The 20,530-nt window shown below is 46.7% G+C and overlaps 1 protein-coding gene across 1 annotated transcript in view; it reads left to right on the forward strand.

Moving 5' to 3' along the window:
• The first annotated feature begins 1,085 nt into the window (after positions 1-1,085).
• MTARC2 (mitochondrial amidoxime reducing component 2) overlaps positions 1,086-20,530 on the forward strand; it is a 33,867-nt gene continuing 14,422 nt past the window's right edge. The window contains exons 1-4 of the mRNA XM_082395183.1: positions 1,086-1,886; positions 8,499-8,672; positions 15,093-15,255; positions 16,242-16,382. Coding sequence (XP_082251309.1) covers positions 1,612-1,886; positions 8,499-8,672; positions 15,093-15,255; positions 16,242-16,382 — 753 coding nt within the window. The 5' untranslated portion in view covers positions 1,086-1,611. The remainder of the gene's footprint in view (positions 1,887-8,498; positions 8,673-15,092; positions 15,256-16,241; positions 16,383-20,530) is intronic.

Genomic DNA, 20,530 nt, shown 5'->3' on the forward strand with positions numbered 1-20,530 from the left:
TGTAGGAGGTTCATACACATCTGGAAGGGACAGAGGGAGGACTCAATGGTAAACCCTTTTGAGTAAGTGCTCTAAGTGAGACAGGCTGGGACCTGGGACCCTTTGCTGCAGTGCTTGCACCTGGACAAACATCTCCTCCAGCGACAAAATACAAAGAAATTATAAGAGACTAAAAATTACTGCATCCCTGTGCAATTGAGGCAAATTATGAACAAGATACAAAACGAGCAAAAACCCAGCAAAAGCAGGGGACCGCACATGCCCCCTGCACACAGCACCACCAAGGGGGTGGGCAAATGACCTAAGCCACGCCTCCAGCGCTACCCCAGGACCCGCTCCTACACTCACCCCACTCAGGGAGGAAGCAAGGGAACCTGTTACTTGTTTTTGCTCTCTGGTGCTGCAGCTCAAGTCTCAAGAAAGCCTTGCCCGAATTTCTTGCCTGGCCTCTTAATCAGTTTCTATCGATTAAGGAGGCCAAGAACAAAGGTCCGTAACGGAAGGAAAGGGGGTGAGAGGCCAGTCCTGGATGTTGGCTGGAACAGTGAAATCTCTGGCAGCAGGGAGCTTTCTCAGGCAGGCATTTTAATGGGGAGCTAGGGTCATCCTTGGGACTTGGACTGATGCGGCAAGAAGCCATGCTCATATATGGAATCTAAAAAAAAAAAAAAATGGTACTGAATAAAGACGCAGACGTAGAGAATGGACTTGAGGACACGGGGAGGGGGAAGGGTAAGCTGGGACAATGTGAGAGAGTGGCATGGACATATATACACTACCAAATGTAAAATAGATAGCTAGTGGGAAGCAGCCGCATAGCACAGGAAGATCAGCTTGGTGCTTTGTGACCACCTAGAGGGGTGGGATAGGGAGGGTGGGAGGGAGAAGCAAGAGGGAGGGGATATGGGGATATACAGGTATGCATATGGCTGATTCACTTTGTTGTACAACAGAAACTAACACAGCATTGTGAAGCAATTATACTCCAATAAATATGTATTAAAAAAAAAAAAAAGAAGCCACTCTCGAGTTTGTTCAGAGCGCATAAGTTTCCACGGAGCAGGTTATGGGCCGAAAGTTCTGCAGTTCTCAGAGCGATCTGCCAGTAGGAGCTCCTAAACATTTAAAATCACCCATTCTGCAATCTACCATCCACTTGCACTGTTCCCTGCGCTCCAATCACGCAACAAAATGGGCAGTACAGGGAGCGAAGGGGCAGTGGAGAGCCGGGTAGCGTGAGGGCGGGCGAGGAGTTAGGCTGAGTCGCAGGGCCCCGGGAAGAGGGAGAAGTAAGGCGAAAGTGACCGTTCCAGAGAAAGTGGGCAGCCAGGCCTCTGGTGTGGGGCCTCCGGAACCGCCCCCAAGGGCACCTGAGCACCCCAGTTCGCTCTCGGCCTCGCTTCTCTCGGTTACCGCCTGGCCCTTGGCGCCCAGTTAAGCGTCCCCTCCTTGCGCACAGCCAGTCCTTTCGGCGCGCGGAAAGGGTGTCAGGGCCGGTGCCTGGGCCAACTCTGGCTCCTCCCGCTCGCCTGCAGCCTTGAGCGCCCGGGCGCCCTCCCCACGCCAATCGCTGCCGAGTCCGCCTCAGACCGCGCCCGCGATCGCTGGGTCATGGGCGCCGCCGGCTCGTCCGCGCTGGCCCGCCTGGGCCTCCCCGCGCCGCAGCCCCGGCCCCGCTGGCTCGGGGTCGCCGCGCTGGGACTGGCCGCGGTGGCGCTGGGGGCCGTGGCCTGGCGTCGCGCGCGGCCCGGGCGGCGCCGGCGGCTGCAGCAGGTGGGCACCGTGGCAGAGCTCTGGATCTACCCCGTCAAGTCCTGCAAGGGGGTGTCGGTGAAGGCGGCGGAGTGCACGGCCCTGGGGCTGCGCAGCGGTCACCTGCGGGACAGGTAGGGCCGGGCGCGGCGACAGTGCAGGACCTGCTGGGGAGGGAGGGAGTGGGGCGGGGGAGCTGGGGCCTGTCCCAGGGTAGGAGAAGAGACGTTTGCCACGTGCGTGTGCTGGGCTGCTTGTTGGATCCTCTGCCTTTGATCCTGAAGCTGGAAAGGTGAAGCTCGTGTCTGGTGCAGATTTGGAAAGGTAGTGGAGGCAAGATGTTAGCGCAAGTTCCTGTGCCCGAAGACACAGTGAGGCCAAACAAACCGAAAGGTTGGAGTTCGGAGCAGAGAAAGGTTCATTGCAAGTCTGTGCAAGGAGACGGGTGGCTCAGGCCCCCCAAGACCCAGAGCTCCCTGAAAGGTTTCGGCAAAGCATTTTTAAAAGCCAGGTGAGCGAGAGGGGTGTCACAGGGTATGTGATCAGCTCGTGCACAATTCTCCCATTGGCTGATGGTGAGGTAAGAGGATGGTGTCACAGGGGTTAACATCATCATTCCTTAGGCTCCAGGAGGCCTGGGGCTATGCCCTTCTGGTCATCAAGTAATTAACATCTTCCATTTGATGGGAGGTTGTCACATCTGTAAAACCATTCAGGAAATGTGCATCAAATACTGTTATCTAGGTACTTCAGAGAGGAGCTAAAGCAGAGGGTATGGGGGAAGGGCCTGTCCTGGGAAGGCCTCAGAGAGTCCTGATCCGTTACAAAGCCTCTGCCCCTCCCTGGAGGAGAGGCTCTGTAAAAGGACAGGGTCTGACTGGTTATCTCCAAGGCTCCTGCTAGTTCTAAGCTTTCTGATTCTTAGTATGAGCACAATAGTAGAAAAATAAAATGTTATTGGCACTAGTGGGTAGATGGGAGCAATGCTGAAACCAAGTCTTATTCAAGGACACTGGCTTTGGCCTTGCTGGGCTTGCCCCTCACAGCTTCTGGTGCTGGGGAAGGTGCTTGGGAGACGCAGGAGGTGGGGGCCTGACCCACTTTAATACAGAATGAGCACAGCGAAGTCTTCCTGTGGAGAGAGGAGGTGGCAGGTGGACTGTGCGTATAATACTTGCCATTAAAACAAAAGTGTGGGGCTTCCCTGGCGGCGCAGTGGTTGAGAATCCGCCTGCCAATGCAGGGGACACGGGTTCGAGCCCTGGTCTGGGAGGATCCCACATGCCTCGGAGCAACTAGGCCCGTGTGCCACAACTACTGAGCCTGCGCGTCTGGAGCCTGTGCTCCGCAGCAGGAGAGGCCGTGATGGTGAGAGGCCTGCGCACCGCGATGAAGAGTGGCCCCCGCTCGCCACAACTGAAGAAAGCCCTCGAACAGAGGCAAAGACCCAACACAGCCATAAATAAATAAATAAATAAATAATTAATTAAAATAGCTTTAAAAAAAAAAAGTGTGTCCCCTCCCTCCAGAGGCAGACTGCTCCTCAGTGAAGAACTCTAAAGTCCCCACCTACACAGGGCCTGGCACATAGAAATTTCATCCTCCTCCCTCAGAAAAGAAAAGGCAACCTGTCATTTTTCTCCCCCCAAAGGTGAGTCCACAGACACATACTCATGGACACAGAATGGTGCAGCTGGATATCGGGAAAGCACTCTTGACAGAGAAGGATGCTAAACCCTAAAAAGAGTGAACAAGGAAGAACGGAACCTTCTTTGCTTCCTTAGGATGCAGACGCTTTCCTGTTTGGCTTGGATGGATTAGCTGTGGTCCTGTGTCTAGGGAGAGGGAGGTTTGCCAATTGGTCATTCAGGGAGCCTTCTAGACAGGCTGTTTGCTGTCCTGAGTTCACTCCAGGACACGTGTATTCTCTCTTCTCTGGACACTGCTGTCCTCTTAAAGAAATGTGGGCTCCCACGGCACTGAAAAACTTCAGCTAGTTGTAGAGAACTGTTGTGTGTGCAGACCATGTAACTCATGGGGCATTTTCCATCCCCTTTCACCTCAGATTTCTGATCCTGGAGAGGTTTTTAAGACTATAATTTCCTGAGATTCCCATCCCAGACCTACGGACTCAGAATCACCAAGAGTGAAGCAAACTCATGTGGGGGGTGTTTAAATCTCCCCAGGTGATTCTGATGCTATCAGGAGAGGGTTTTCTCTGTGACCATTAAGAATAAGAGCATTTTTCGAGCCTATTCAAGTGTGAAGGCTTCGAAAAGTCTTCTGACTGCTGGGAAGACCTCAGGCAGAGTGAAGAGGTAAATTCTCAGGATGCACACCCAGAGAAAATGGACTTGTGCTCCTTCCTTCCTCACGTGAAGGACTGAGGTTATTTCACAGAGAGATTCAGTTCTTATCTGTGTTTCCTCTTTTCATCAGAATAACTATTGCTTTCCCACTGCTCATTGCCACTACTTTGCTGTGACTCTTGCTTCCATGGAAAGAAAATATTTGTCCTTTGCTTTTCTGCTTCTGTGGGCATCTGAAAATAGATGGAACTGTATCAACTTTCCCTTGTTTTGAACAATAAATGCTTGGGATGGGGTGGTGTGGTATGGAGACTGGGATGAGGTGGGGAAAAACAATGGAATAAACTTTTAGTCAATGGTTCATATGCAGCAGATGCTTAACTAAGTTCTTTCAACAGATGATGTAATTTAAGCCTCAAAACAATCCTGTGGGCTAGGTATTGTGTCCACTTTGCAAATACGGTAACAGTATCAGAAAGAATGAGTATCTCACCCAGGATCACAAGACCATTATGTGCTGGAGGGATTTGAACTCAGATCTCTGAGTGCAGCACTCACGGCCCTCCTGTAAAACCAGCATGTGATTTACAAGGGCAAGGACTGTGCCGAGGATCAGGAGACCTCAGGCAAAGTCACTTAACCTCTCTGAGCCTCATTTTTCTTTTCATTTGCAAAAGAGGTTGAACTTGATGATCTCCAAGACCCTATCAAATCTAGGTTTTATTTATTAAAGGATAACTGAAACTCGAAAGCAAGCTGGAAAGAACTCTGCTAAATGCTGTTATTCTCTCAACTTGAGAGTTCAATCACAAAACTACAAATAGTCTAGAATGCAGGAAAAGCCTGCCTTTATTTATTTCCAATTTGAATCTGTGTCTTTGGAACTGTTCTAAGAAGCCGAGAGCTTCCTCTCTAAGGGCTCTGTGCCTTAAATTTCTAGAGCGATTTTGCTCAAAGCCTTTAGCATATTTGTGCAAATGCTTGGCCTGAGAGCTCTGAGCTTTGAGCTCGTTTCAAGTCCATCCAGCAGAAGGCTAACACTGGCTGATTGGTACAGATGCTGGGAGGGCATGACTGCCCACCTTGACCTTGTAAACCCTCACTCTCCGCACCAACCATGTATGACTTGCCCGTTGATAAACCCAGCCCTTCATTTCTTCTGCATAGACTATTACCTCTTGGAGACATGAGTCTGCTAAGTTTATTATCCCAAGTGTCATTCCCTCCTGCCCTTACCCTCCAGCTCTCTGTGGTAGGGCTCCTGTTTTCCCCCCTTTTCCAGCTCAGTCATTCCTACTTCCCAGGCCAGTTTGCCAGTTTAGAGATGAGACTTTCCAGCTGTCTTGGACTCTGCCTCCTGAACACGGCTGTTGGTTGTTCAGGGCATTGCTGTTCTTTTGGAGACTCTGAGCTCTGGTCTCTGCACTGCTCTTCAAGCCACATACTCATGTTTTCTGTGTAAAACGAAGGTGCTGGCTTTCAGGGTTGCAGACGAGAAAAAAATGGGTCGTGAAAAAATCTACACTCCAGACATATCCTTTCTTTCAGATCGGGCAGAACAGAGGTCATTATTCATTTCCTGGGCATCATTTGTGTGCAAGAGGTGAAAAATATCATCATTCCGGTTACAGGGTGATGGGGGTGGCTGGCTGGGGTATGTTTCCGATGGCACCTTTGCATCTTTTATTGTGGTCTTCGTCCTACCGCAGTGTTGGGCTGCTTGCAAGTTGCCACCTGCCCCTTCCATTGCAGGATAAGCACAGAACCTCTAGCCACCACTTCTGCTACATCCCAGGGCTTAACCCCCAGGTGATTATACAACAGGCAGGAGCTGGGGGCGTGGCTTGAGAGCCAGAGTGAAGGGCTAAAGTTGGGGGATGGATGGCAGGTGAGAAGACTCAGCCCAGGGACGGGGCTGACTGTTGGAAATAATGGGCCATGGCGGGGGGCGACTCCTGTCTGGACATGTGTCTGGTCATGTGCAGCTCTCAGGGCGAGCCTTGTCTCAGAGGGGGACGGGCCATGTTGGAAGTTCAAGTGCAGGCTTTGGTGGAGTTCATCAGAACGGGGTCATCCAGGACTCTGCACCCAAGGATGAGGCTGGAAATAAGGAACAGGGCCCAGGCCCGAGGGAATAAGGCTGTAACAAAGTAGACAGGAAATCCCTGGTCACAGAACCCACCCTCACCCGGTAGGTGAACGGGCTAGAGAACCCTGGGAACCAAAGATCCCTAGAAAGAAAAAGGTGGCCTCCTCAGAGGGTCGGAGACCTACGACTGCCCAGTATCCTCAGCTCCTGGGAAGAGTAGCCACGGCGGTTCCTAAAATGCCTTTGCACTCTCACCATCCCGCCGCTGTACCCTCGCACCAACGCACACGCCAGTGAGCCGGCTCGGGACCCAGCCCCTGTGTGCTGGCTCGGCTGCAAGGGAGGGAAGTTATCCAGGAGCTGGACAGGGATGGGTGCCTGACGGGGAGGTTCCAGAGCGCGGATTACCTGCCAGGGTCAGGAGGTGGCTTAGACCTGGTTCCCTGCGCTGCGATGATAGCGGCTGTCCTCACCAGGTTATGGTGAACATTCCATCTGGCTCCAGTCATAGTTTGAAATGTCTCCCTCCTTCTGGAAGCGGCTGTCCTTTTTATCCTGCTCACGTGTGGCAGGCCCCAGCGTTCAGTGGTGGCTCACTCATCAGAGCCCGCAGAGTTCCTCACCCACTGCACTCGCTCTGTCTAAAATAGTGTTGAAACTCATTTCCCCTAGGGGTGGCACATTTTTCTTTTTTAGTCATCAAATCATTTGTGCGGTGTCACCCCAAAGACACGCTCTACTATCGATAAGAGCATAGCCAACCTAACCAGGTCGGCCTCCCATTCCATTCTTCAGCTCACCCCGCACCCCACTGTCCCCTTGGATGTGATACACAGCGTGTGAAAGCTGAGCCTAGAACGGGGGCTGAGGGAGGTGCTCTCTAGAAGGTGAGTGGAGTTCCTATCTAACACGTGATTTGCATGACTTTTTTTCTTCTCCAGCTCTATTGAGATATAATTGACATATAACATTGTGTGAGTTTCAGGTGTGCAATGTGATGATTTGATACACATATATATTGTGAAATGACTCCCATGATAAGGTTAGTGATCACATCCTTCACCTCGCGTAATTTCCGCTTTGTTGTTGTTGTTATGGTGAGAGCATTTGAGACTTTTCTCTCTTAGCAACTTGCAAGTAGACCATACAGCAGCGGTTCCCAACCTTTTTGGCACCAGGGACCGGTTTCGTGGAGGACAGTTTTTCCACTGACGGGGGTGGGGGTGGGGGTGGGGGATGGTTCGGGCGGTAACGCGGTCCACGGGGAGCGATGGGGAGTGATGGGAGCGATGGGAAGCAATGGGGAGCCGCAGGTGAAGCTTCACTCACTCGCCTGCCACTCACCCCCTGCTGTGCCGCCTGGTTCCCAACAGGCCACAGACTGGTACCAGCCCACGGCCCGGGGGTTGGGGACCCCTGCCGTACAGTATTATTAACTATAGTTGCCATAATGTACATTACGTCTCTGGAACTTTTTCCTCTTAGAACCTCTTTTTGCTCTTTGACCACCTTCACCCATTTCCTCCACCTCCAACTCCTGGCAACCACCAATCTACTCTCTGTTTCTAGCAGTTCCCCCCTTTTTATATTTCACTTACAAATGAGATCATACAGTATTTGTCTTTCTCTGTCTGACTTATTTCTCTTATTATAACGCCCTCAAGTTTCATCTGTGTTGTCACAAATTGCAGGATTTCCTTCTTTTTTATGGTTGAATGACATTCCATTGTAGAGATATATTTTCTTTTTTAAAAATGGAGGTAACATTGGCTTATAACATTATATAAGTTTTAATGTGTGTATGAAGAAGAAAGGCTGTTTAGGGGTTTCCCGATCAGGGCCCACATGCCCCAGCAACTTAAACCCAGCAGAGGCTGGATTGCAACCGCTGGAGTCACAAACATTCAAGACCTTTCTCTAGAGTTTCAGTCTGCTTGGGCCATTAGTCGGTCAACCCCATCTTGTTCCACAGCAAAAAGACCTGGAAGACATTCTGCTTCAACCAGAGACAGGCTCAGGGAAGTCTCTGACCAAAGCAAAGACCCAAAGTAAGCAAAGTAGTTGCCCCAGCAGTTGAGAAGGTCCCTACACCAGCCTCACCAGAAGGATTTTCAGGACTGGGGATTTTCGTACATTGGCCAGATGTTCTTTCCCAGGGCTGTTTGTACCAAACAGCCAAAGAATTTTGGACCCCCAAAATTTGGCTAGACCTAGATCCTGTCTGGAAGAAATTGTTGGGTCCTGAGTTGGGGCAGAGGGAGGGTTTTGATGAAATAGAAAGCTAGAGGGAGGCTATGGAGAGGGTGGTAGAAGATTTTCTGAGTGTGCCCTTGTTTGTTTCTTGGCAGGTTTTGGCTGGTGATTAAGGAAGGTGGACACATGGTGACTGGCCGGCAGGAGCCTCGCCTCGTGCTGGTCTCCACTACCTATGAGGATGATTGCCTTATCCTCAGGGCACCAGGCATGGACCAACTGGTTTTGCCGAGCAAGCCACGTTCTTCAAACAAGATCCATGACTGCAGGTGCTCTGCTCGGGGGCCTCTGGGGATCTGTGACAACTGATTTCCCTTTAGGCTCTACCCTGCACTCTGCCTTGCTACCCTTTGCATGCTAGATGATGAGACTGGTAAAGGAAATATTTAAGAGAAGTCTAGTCTATGTTGGGATCAAGCCAGTGGTCAGGTACGAGTGGGTGAAGCAGAATATTGCATTAAGGATATTTAGATTTGTTTTCATCAGATATGGCAAGACATGCAGATACAGAAATGACTGTCATGAAGAAAGAAGTCTTTTATATTCACAGATCCCTAGAAACAGGAGGGTTATACCATGCAGGGCCACATGGGGAAATACCAGGTCGGTCAGGAGACAGAGAGGGCAGGGGAAAATGTGAGCATGAGTCTTTATTCTGGTTTCTACAGGCTCTGGGAAAATTGGCTCTGGGGCAGAGGGGCTGTCCCCAGTTGTCTGGTACCTGGTCCTGGGTGATTAGAGCAGGGGACAGTGGACAGAGTATAAAAGCACAACGGACGAGGTCGTTGGGGTGAGGGCTCTGGATTGGCTGGTCTGCCTATGAAAGCCTAGTGTTTTACTATCTCTAGGAATTGACTAGCCCTGGGAGGGGTAGTTCCTTCAGCATCACCAAGTCCCAAGATGTCAAAGCATCAAAAATATAAAAAGTAAAAAGTCATGATTAATACAAATATAGAGAGGATACAAAGGGCCAATCTTTAGGGTTTGTCTCCTTTTATTCAAGTAGGATGGACTTCTATTCAGAATTACCAGGCAGGCAAGGGCATTAGTGGAGATGTTACCACCTGTATCTCCTGATTGGAGATTGTGTTCCACCTGATTGGAATTGTATTGAATTGAACTTGAGGCTCAATTAGAGAAAATTGTAATGAATTCATATATTTATTTATTTATTTATTTATTTCAACTGTGCCTGGTTCATCTCAGGCACTTAAATAAATGTTAGTGCTTACATAGTTGATATCATCTTTATTGCATAGAGCCTCCCTATCCATGAACGTGTTATCTTTCCCCACTTATTCATATTTTTTCCCCCATTTATTTATTTATTTATTTATTTGGCTGCATTGGGTCTTTGTTGCTGCGCGCGGGCTTTCTCTAGTTGCGTCGAGCGGGGGCTACTCTTTGTTGTGGTGCGCGGGCTTCCCATTGTGGTGGCTTCTCTTGTTGCGGAGCATGGCCTCTGGGTGTGCAGGCTTCAGTAGTTGTAGCACTCAGGTTCAGTAGTTGTGGCTCGTGGGCTCTAGAGTGCAGACTCAGTATTTGTGGTGCGTGGGTTTAGTTGTTCCACGGCATGTGGGATCTTCCCAGACCAGGGATTGAACCCGTGTCCCCCACATTTGCAGTTGGATTCTTATCCACTGTGCCACCAGTGATGTCTCTATTTATATCTTTTTTTTTTAATGACTAATTTACTGAATTGTAGGCTTTTCGTTTCTTTTTTGTTTTTTTTTTCAAGCTTTTTATTGAAACCGTTTTCAGCTTGTTAGGAAGAAACATCTCAGTTTCAGATAGAAGTGGCCCACACAGTTGCAAGTTTTTACCTTAAACTGTTTCAGACAGGAACTTTTTAATTTATTTAATTTATTTATTTTGGCTGTGTTAGGTCTTCATTGCTGTGCATGAGCTTTCTCTAATTGCAGCGAGTGGGGGCTACTCTTTGTTGCGGTGCGTGGGCTGCTCATTGTGGTAGCGTCTCTTGTTGCGGAGCATGGGCTCTGGGTGCGTGGGCTTCAGTAGTTGTAGCGCGCAGGTTCAGTAGTTGGGGCTTGCAGGCTCTAGAAAACAGGCTCAGTATTTGTGGCGCATGGGCTTAGTTGCTCTGCGGCATGTGGGATCTTCCCAGACCAGGGAATGAACCCATGTCCCCTGCATTGGCAGGCGGATTCTTAAGCACTGCGCCACCAGGGGAGCCCCTACCCACTTATTTATATCTTATTTTACTTCTTTAAAAAGTTTTATACCCAATCAAAAAATGGGCAGAAGACCTAAATAGACATTTCTCCAAAGAAAACATACAGATGGCCAACAGGCACATGAAAAGCTGCTCAACATCACTAATTATTAGAGAAATGCAGATCAAAACTAAAATGAGGTATCACCTCACATGGGTTGGAATGGGCATCATCCGAAAATCTACAGACAACAAATGAGAGGGTGTGGAGAAAAGGGAACCCTCTTGCACTGTTGGTGGGAATGTAAATTGATACAGCCACTATGGAGAACAATATGGAGGTTCCTTAAAAACTAAAAATAGAATTATCATATGACCCAGCAATCCCACTACTGGGCATATACCCTGAGAAAACCAAAATTCAAAAAGACGCAAGTACCCCAATGTTCATTGCAGCACTATTTACAATAGCCAGGACATGGAAGCAACCTAAGTGTCCATCAACAGATGACTGGATAAAGAAGATGTGGTACATATATACAATGGAATATTATTCAGCCATAAAAAGGAACGAAATTGGGTCATTTGTAGAGATGTGGATGGACCTAGAGAGTGTCATACAGAGAGAAGTAAGTCAGAAAGAGGAAAACAAATATCAAATATTAACATATATATGTGGAATATAGAAAAATGGTACCGATGAACCAGTTTGCAAGGCAGAAATAGAGACACAGATGTAGAGAACAAACGTATGGACACCAATGGGGAAAGCGGGGCGGGGTGGGGTGGTGGTGGGATGAATTGGGAGATTGGGATTGACATATAAACACTAATATGTATAAAATAGATAACTAATAAGAACCTGCTGTATAAAAAAATAAAATAAAATTCAAAAATTAAAAAAAAAGTTTTACAATTTTCTCTATAATAGAATTGCACATCTTTTGTTAGATTCAGTCCTAGACATCTTATCTTTTTGTTCCTATTTTAGATGACAATTAAAAAATTTTTTCTGTTTATGTTTGGTAGTATTTATTCTTTGATCATTGGTGGAAATTTCCAGTAAAACTGCCTGGATTTTCTTTATAAAAATCCATTCAAGCTTTTATGTCTTCTTAAGTATTTTTAGTAAGTTATTTTGCTTTATGAATTAGTAGATTACTAACTAATGTTAGTTCTATTGTACTCACACACGGAGATTCAGTTTTTTTCTATGGGGTGTTGATGATAGAACATTTTGTATCAGAACATGGAAGAAAGTAGACTTTGCATAAAATTCTGAGAGAACTTTTTTTTCTTTTTTGGCCACATCACATGGCTTATGACATCTTAGTTCCCTGACCAGGGATCGAACCTGGGCCCACGGCAGTGAAAGTGCTGAGTCCTAACCACTGGACTGCCAGGGAATTCCCAAATTCTGAGAGAATTGAAGAAGGTGGGATGGCAGAGGGATAGATAGAGTCTGCTGCAGGGGTGGGAGGGAGGAAGGATTAGGGGAGGGATAAGTTTCAGGAGTGGGAAGGGACACTGGATAATCAGTTTTCCCTTGCCCCACTGGATGCTTTCTACTTTTCAAAGTGCCCACACTAAGCTTATCTGAGTGGATGGAAGCTGAGGGTAGAAGTGTGTGCACTTATACACGAGGGCTGTGGTGAAGGGGTTGAGGGAAGTGCTCAGCCCAGGAACAGATACTTAAGGAGCTGGTGAACGGTGGGATCAGATCTGTGTGAAATAGTAGACTGGTGGGTTGAGGAGAGTTTTAGGGGAAAGGCTGAAGGCTCTGAGAGAGAGGACCATGAGATGACAGGGGGACCGAGGCCAAACAGCAGCTCCAAGAAGGGGGTTTACAGAGAAGGAAAAGGCCAAGAAACATCAGAAGAACAGCATGGAGATTTGACAGTAGGTGAGCTAGGTTGTCAGAGAATGAGGCGTGTGTAGCAGTCAGACCAGGACTGTGGGCCTCGGGGAGCGCAGGGTTGATTCCTGAGCCTCTCTGGGATTCCCTCACATACATCACATACATCACATACATACCCTCACATACATCACATACATACCCTCACATACATCACATACATCACATACATACCCTCACATACATCACATACATACCCTCACATACATCACATACATCACATACATACCCTCACATACATCACATACATACCCTCACATACATCACATACATACCCTCACATACATCACATACATCACATACATACCCTCACATACATCACATACATACCCTCACATACATCACATACATCACCCCAGGAGCCTTCAAGCTGGGAGAAGCACTCACGCAGAGAGGTGCAAACGCTTCCTGTGTTACCTGAGGGCGGGTAAGGGAATCAATTTCCAGATCCTCAAATCCCATAGGTTCTCCCTCCAACAGTGATCTTAGCTGCAGGGGGCAAGTTCTCCTCTCCACCTCCCCTTTGTACAGATGAAAGGCTTGCCCACCCCATGTCTTAGTAGGGAGCACTGCTCTGGGAGGGGAAAACCTATGGGGCCCAAACAATAAAATATACTGGTGTTGCTAAAGGAGAATGTCTCCAGTGATGGGGTAAAGTCATTCTACAAGACAGCGGTTCGAAGTCTTTGTCTTAACGCTAAAATTAAGGAGCCTCTAATCAAATTTGCTGATAAATTATTAAAAAACACTTTTCGATGAATGATTATTAAGTGCCAAAGATCACAGAAGGGTTCAGAGGATGAGTGAAATTATTATAACTCAACTTCTTCCATTCCATCTATTAACACAGTGGATCCTTAGAGTTCTCATTATAAGGAAATAAAACTTTAAAAAACTATGAGATGATGACAGCTAACTGAACTTGTAATCATTTCACAGTATATGGAAGTCAAGGCGTTACGCTTTACACCCTAAACTTACGTATGTCAATTATGTCTCCATAAAACTGGGAAAAAAGTTAAAAATAATTTTTAAAATGTGGGCCATAAAAGAAGACCGTAATCATTTATTTTTAAAAATAGATTGTTTTTAAAAATAGATATCAAACTAGCCTGGCATTTGGATTCCATTGCATGCTTTTAAAAGCATAATTTTATTTTATTTAATATAATTTATATATATTTATAATATTAAGACGCAGTATATAAATTATGATATAATTTTATTTTAAATGTTAATATTTATAATTCAATGGAAATTTAATCTTTCATAACAAATTAAACTTATAAAAATCATGGACAGACCTAGAGAATATCATACTAAGTGAAGTAAGACAGACAGAAAGACAAATATTATATGCTAACACGTATGTGTGAAATCTAAAAAATAATACAAAAGAATCTATATACAAAACAGAAACAGATTCACAGACATAGAAAACAAACATTGTTACCAAAGGGGAAAGTGAGGGGGAGAGGGAAAAATTAGGAGCGTGGGATTAATAGATACAAACTACGGTACATAAAATCGATAAGCAACAAGGATTTACTGTACAGCACACGGAACTATATTCAGTATCTTGTATAGCGACTTCCCTGGTGGTCCAGTGGTAAAGAATCCGCCTTACAATGCAGGGAACTCGGGTTCGATCCCTGGTCAGGGAACTAAGATCCCACAGGCCACAGGGCAACTAAGCCCACGTGCCACAACTACTGAGCTCAGGCGTGCTGGAGCCTGCGTGCCACAACTAGAGAGTAGCGCGCACCACAATGCAACTAAGACCCGCCGCAGCCAAAAATAGAAAAATAAATTAAATAAATAAATAATAAATAAATCTTAAAATAAATTTTGTATAAACTATAATGGAAAATAATCTGAAAAAGTATATATAAAACGGAATCACTTGCTGTACATCTGAAACTAACACAATATTGTCAATCAACTATATTTCAACTTTAAAAAAGAAAAAAGTTGACATGCCAACTTGCAATTCTGTGAGGGGTACATAACTTTTATTTTTTGGGGGACGCTCAAGCAAAAAAATCCTTGAAGACCATTTTGTTATCTGGTGGAATCTGTGTCCACCATATGAGGCAGGTGGTATATTATTATCTCCAATTTACAACTGGAGGCAGAAGGTCAGAGGAGTTTAATGATTTGCTAAAAGTCACAGACTAGAGATGGCATAGTTCCAGTTTTAACCGGGTCTTGCCAGACTCCAAGCTCAGGGTGCCTTTACCACACCACCGTTCTTCTCCCCTTCTGAAAGTATCCTAAATCCTTGCTACTCAAAGTGTGGTCCGTGGACCAGCAGCCTAGGCATCCTGAAGCTTGTTAGGAATGCAGAACCTCAGGCTCCAGCCCAACCTCCTGAACCAGAATCTGCATTTCAACGAGATCTGTGTGAGTTACAAGCCTATTAGGGTTTGACAAGCTCTTCCCTGCTCCCTCCCCCTCTGTTTCTGCCCAGCTTTGGCCCACAGACCACTTACTGGTCTTCTGGGAGAGTCAGGTCCCAGCAGCACAGCTGTTCCCTCTTGACCCCATCACTCAGTGTGTTGATGAAGAAAGTAACCCCACTGCTCTCTGTGACCCTTCCAGGGTGTTTGGTCTTGACATCCAGGGCAGGGATTGTGGTAACGAGGCTGCTCAGTGGTTCACCAACTTCTTGAAAACAGAAGCTTTCAGGCTGGTTCAGTTTGAAAAGAACATGAAGGGAAGACCATCGAGCAAAATTTTCCCTTCTGTTGTCCAGAATTACCAGGTGAGCTTGCAGAGAGCTGCCCTTCACTTCTGGCTTCCTTCTGGGCCCACAAAGAGCCTCTCTTGGGGCCTCAGTTAGGAAAGTGCAGTGATGGTCCAGGGGAGTGGTACTGAGCGTGATCCCTGGGCAGGTGTCAGGGATGGAGAGGGAAGTGGGTGAGAGCCTGGTGGGCTCTCCAGGATACGTGGAGGATGGAATATGGGAGGAGCTGTGGAGAGAGAAGTCAGGGGTGACTCCCGGGCAGATGGGGACTCAGGAGAGGATGGGCTGGGAGGCAAAAGTGAAGTTTGATTGGGACTAAATTCAGGTTTCCTAAAAGCACAGAAGCAGACTTTCTCCAAGTCCTCCCTTCGCAGCCAGTGGGGTGTGGTTGTTTCCAGGGCTGAGAAGTCACCTCCTCCTGTGTCAGCTACAGCCCCCAAACCAAAGCCTTTCATTCTGCCGTGAGATGAGATTCAAAATGCACCTCGGGGAGTCTCTCCTCATGATCCTTGGACGAAAATTTCCTTGAATGCAGGGGTTTTTATCTGCTGTGTTCAGTGCTATTTCCCCACCTAGAACAGTGCCTAATATACAGTTGGTGCTTAATAAATGCATGTGAGTGAACGGTGTTGATGAAGGAAATCATGGCTAGAGTATAGCTGATTGGCAGGAGACCCTTGCCCAGTCCGGTGATGTTGATGATGTGGCAAGGGGCTCATTGCTGGGCGCCTGAGGGAAGAACAAGAGATGTGGCTGGAGGGTAACATTGGACCTGAGTCTGGCTGCTGCCTTCAGTGTGTGGATGAGGAGCCCCACCTGCGTCCAGGGTGGGCAGGAACCCTGACCTGGCCGTTTCCAAGCCCTCAGTGTCACCTATCCTTCCTGAACACCACTCTCCCCTTCTGCGCTCAGGTGGTTTTGCTTCTGGGTTTTGCTCAGTTGTGCAGTTGGTCTGAGCCATTCCACGGGCAGCGAGGCATGATGGTGCTGTGTCCTTGTCACAGGTGGCCTACCCGGACTGCGGCCCCATTATGATCCTCTCAGAAGCCTCCCTGGAAGATCTGAATACCAGGCTGGAGAAGAAAGTGAAAATGGACAATTTCAGGCCAAATATCGTGGTGGCAGGCAGCAATGCTTTTGAGGAGGTAAGCGGTTTGCTGCTTTTATGCTTGATGCCCAGATGTGCTCCTTAGGCAGTGCCAAGTCAGACCCTCCGAGGTTGGCAGCTGGGGAGGCTCTCCTCCTCCAAGGATCACCTTCGCCTTGTGTGGAGTTGTTCACTTATTACTGCTGTCATCACCTCGCTGGCCTCAGGGGGCTGCTGTTCACTCTCTTCAGTGCTCAGGCCCCAAAGCAAGCAATGGCAACTCCACATTGGAGCAAGTCTGGGACAAGGTTAGAATGTCTAATCATAGCTCAGAGATAACTAATGGGAAAAAAAAAAGATGAAGAGAACAGCCATCTCTCCCTTTCCTGTAGCATCCAGGGGTGCTCAAAGATTTGAGGCTTCTGGAAGCCCCAGACCCCAAAGTGGAGGCCAGGAGGATATAGGAGATCTGCCTGTGAACCAGGACCTGGGGACATTCCATGCTTGGCCTGATTTCTCTCCCAGAGGACCCATATACTCCCCTAAGTAGTTGAAACTAGAAATTTCCACCCTCCAAAGACTCAGCCCCTTGTAGCCGTAAAAGGACAGCCACATCAGAACCCAGTTGTAACCTGCGATCTGTACAAGAAATACATATAGCTGGGTGTTGCTCTGTAATAAGAAGGACCAGGAATCATATTAAACATTGGGAGTCAGCTCAACTTTGTAAGCACTGGAAATAACAACAAATACCATTTGCTGGGTGTTTACTGGGTGTCAGGCACAGAACCAATGAATGGCTTCATGCAAATTATTTAATTCGATCCTTAGGATCAAAGCCTACAGTCTGTGAAGTCTGTACTATTTTCTCCTTTTTAATAAGGAAACAGAAGCTTGCAGGTGTTACACAGCTTGTCAGGCGTGGAAGTGGTGGCTTTGGATTAGAACCCAAGACTTGCAACTCCAGCTTCTGAGGAGCGGAGGTCATGGTTCCAGTCTAGAGATTCCAAGTAGTTAACTCTGAGGGGAGAGGCTCTTGAATACCTTATCAATTCTTTGCTCCCTTGGGTGAACACACTTTTTTTTGTGTGAGTGAAATGTGCCCCTATGTGCTGGTAAAGGTTGCCTTTTAGGGTAAACCTTTGCATGGAGGCTAGTATAAATCCGTGCACATGGAGGTACTTCATATTACTTGATAATGAAAAAAATAGCAATGTATACAGAAGTTGTCTACTTGTTGATATTATCCTGTTGTTTGTTATCTAATTTCTTTAATTTCTCTCTACATTTAAAAAAAATGTTTCTTAATTGATCATCTATCATGGGCCAGGCACTGTGGTCCATAATAAGGGCCCTGGATATAGAGATAAAAAGATACAGATCCTGCCCTTCAGAATTTCCCAACAGGAGAAGAATGGCCAGGAGGCAATGACAGCCCAGCGTAAGGAGTACTTTAATGCACATGCTTAGCAGGTGCCAAGGATGCTTAGAAGTAGGGATGCCTAAATCTGCCTGGAGAAGGGGGGTGTGGGGTCAGAGAGGGGTCAAATCAAGCTACCCAGAAGCCATGCTGTGTAGTTGTGTGTGCTGACGAGGGGGAGTGAGGGTCATGGTGGGTAAAGGAGGCCACCAGTTGGGAGGCCTAAAAGCACGACAGGCCATTACATTAAGGGTGCCTGGGAGCATTTCAGAATCATAGGGACACTGGGGGTAAAGGAGAAGTGGCAGAAGGAGGGTGGACCTGGAGCTGCCTGAAGGCCAGCATGCCGAGGAGTTTGGGTTTTATACTGTGGTAATGATTTTGAATGAGGAACTAATTATTGTTTGCATTCATCCAAGAAATATTGCCGAATTGCATGGTATTATGATTTGCACGGTATGACTCTGGCCACTCTCTAGAAAGTGCATGGAAAGTTAGGGAAACTGAGGCAGAAATATCAGTGCCATGCTTCATCCCCAGAGGGAGATTAGCAGGACTTACCTGAAACCTGCATCAGAATCGTGATATGCCTGTGACTGTGTCGGCAGCACCATCCCAGGTGAATCTTGGGCAAACAGTGCCTGAGGAAGCGTTGATTTAGGAGAGGTGAGGGGGCAAGGGTTACGGAGGGGGTGGGAGAAAAAGGGGTGCTGACATTCTCAGACCATCAGCTCCTTGAGGGAAGAGACTTGATTTCTCCCTAGGAATAATCTATATTTGGTGTGACCTGAAGTGGATAAAATTTGAGGGTGCTCTTTAAGAAAAGAAAATATCAAAACCAAAATTAAGTGCAGGGTCTCGAAAGGGTCTGGGGCTTGAGGCTCAAGCCTCATTAGCGAAATTCCCAGTAAACCCACCTATTTCTCCCCTGTTCTCCTTTCCCATGCTGATGAACAGAGGGTACAGAAGTATGGACTCATTAGACACTTGTTAAACACCGAATGAAATTAGACTCAGTGTTAATAATGCAAGTTACTAAAGACTGATTAGAAATTAGTCCAGGAAGCAAAAATTCTTGCACAGGACTCCTGTAACTGGCCCATTCTTTTCTGAGAAACTTTCTTTTAGGGAATACAATTTTTCTTGATTTGTCTCCCCTGAAGATAATAATTTTAGTTTAAGATCTTGAACCAGAGGAATAAGAAGAAAAGATAATCCCATACCTGGCTAAAGAATTTTTGCTTTTCTGTAACTTGTCAACTAAGAACTTTTGCTCACCTCTAACTTGTTAAACTGAACCTAAGACTGATGTAAACCTAACCGTATTCTCTTAGGCAATTTGAGCGGGTGGAGTCTTTTTTTTTTTTTAATGTTAAGTGACCTTGTTCTCCCAAGTCCGTTTGTTTAGTCCCGCATTGTGATGGATGGGCTTACAGAAATAGTGCATAAGGTAGAATACTCTTATTTGAACAGAAGAGTCCTCTGGAAATGCACATTAAAAACACTTTACTATAAAATGATGCTAATGTTGCTGATTTATTCTCCCTTAACTTAAGAAGACAAAGCGTTAAGGGCCTGATGAGTTAACCTGTCTACCTGGCACCATCACACAACTATAACCCTTCCAATTAGTGGGATTCTGTTAAATATTAATGTAAAATGATAATGCAGGTAAATATTTCATAGACCAACTAATAATAAAAAATATAGCAAACCTAAGCATGGTACAAAAATTCAGGCCATTATCTATTGCAGAATCATAGAGTGATAAGAGGATGCATTGTGCAACATTTACTCTTTGTGACCCAAAGCACTTTGTACTTTTACCGTGTAACTCAGAATAGTAAGCAGATTTTAAAAAGCGGCTTCCTTTGGTCCAGTGTAGTGTGTTTGAATTCTGGGAACGTAGAGCAATCAAGTTTGAAAGTAATAAGATTGACCAATGCTTCTTATCTCTAGTTGACCATTTCCCATATACACCCTGCCCTCACACGTGTAGCCTCCCCCATTATCAACATCACTCACTAGAGAGATACATTTTTTTTTTTTTTTTAACCAAGAATGGACCTATACTGACATCATAATCACCCAAAGTCCAAAGTTGACCTTAGGGTTTACTGTCGGTGTTGTACGCATGTGGTGGTCTGCAGGGGCTTCCCTCATCCCTTTATAGCATGCCTTTCAAGTAAGGGGTCCCTGTTCTCATCTGGGGAGCTTTTCTGACATCCCCACTTTGATAGGAGCCTCAAGCAAGGACCTCAGGTAAATTAGTCCTGATTTAGAAAAGCTAACATCATGAGCACATGGGAGACAGGAGTCCTGGGTGGAGGGAGCAGTAATACAGTCACATTCCTGAAGAATTTGCCAATGGAGTTAGTGCCTTTACTTAAGGAGATCTCCTTATACATTTGCTTTTTTTGTTTCCATCTCAGTAACTCGAAATATTTGCCACAGAGACTTTTAGGGGCTGAGAAAGAGAGAACAGAAGCATGTGAAGCCAAACCCTAGAGAACTTTGGCCCCTCTCGTATCAAGGACAAACTGGAGGACGCTTCTTGGGGCTTCTGTACAGCCTCACAGCGCCCTTTCCATCACTGCACCCACACAGTAAATGAAACACCCCTGAAAGCCCGCAGCAGGAAGACAAGTGGACTTAGAGTGGGAGGGAATGCGTAGAGATCAGCTTGGGCTGTGGTTCCCACACTGGAACAATCCCCATCCCGGGTCCCAGCTGCAGTCTGAGCAGAGGAGCTTTGTAAAGCCCCCTGGTGACTCTGGCTTGAGCCA

Source organism: Balaenoptera borealis (genome assembly GCF_965194805.1).
Source record: "Balaenoptera borealis genome assembly, chromosome: 1".
NCBI lineage: Eukaryota > Metazoa > Chordata > Mammalia > Artiodactyla > Balaenopteridae > Balaenoptera > Balaenoptera borealis.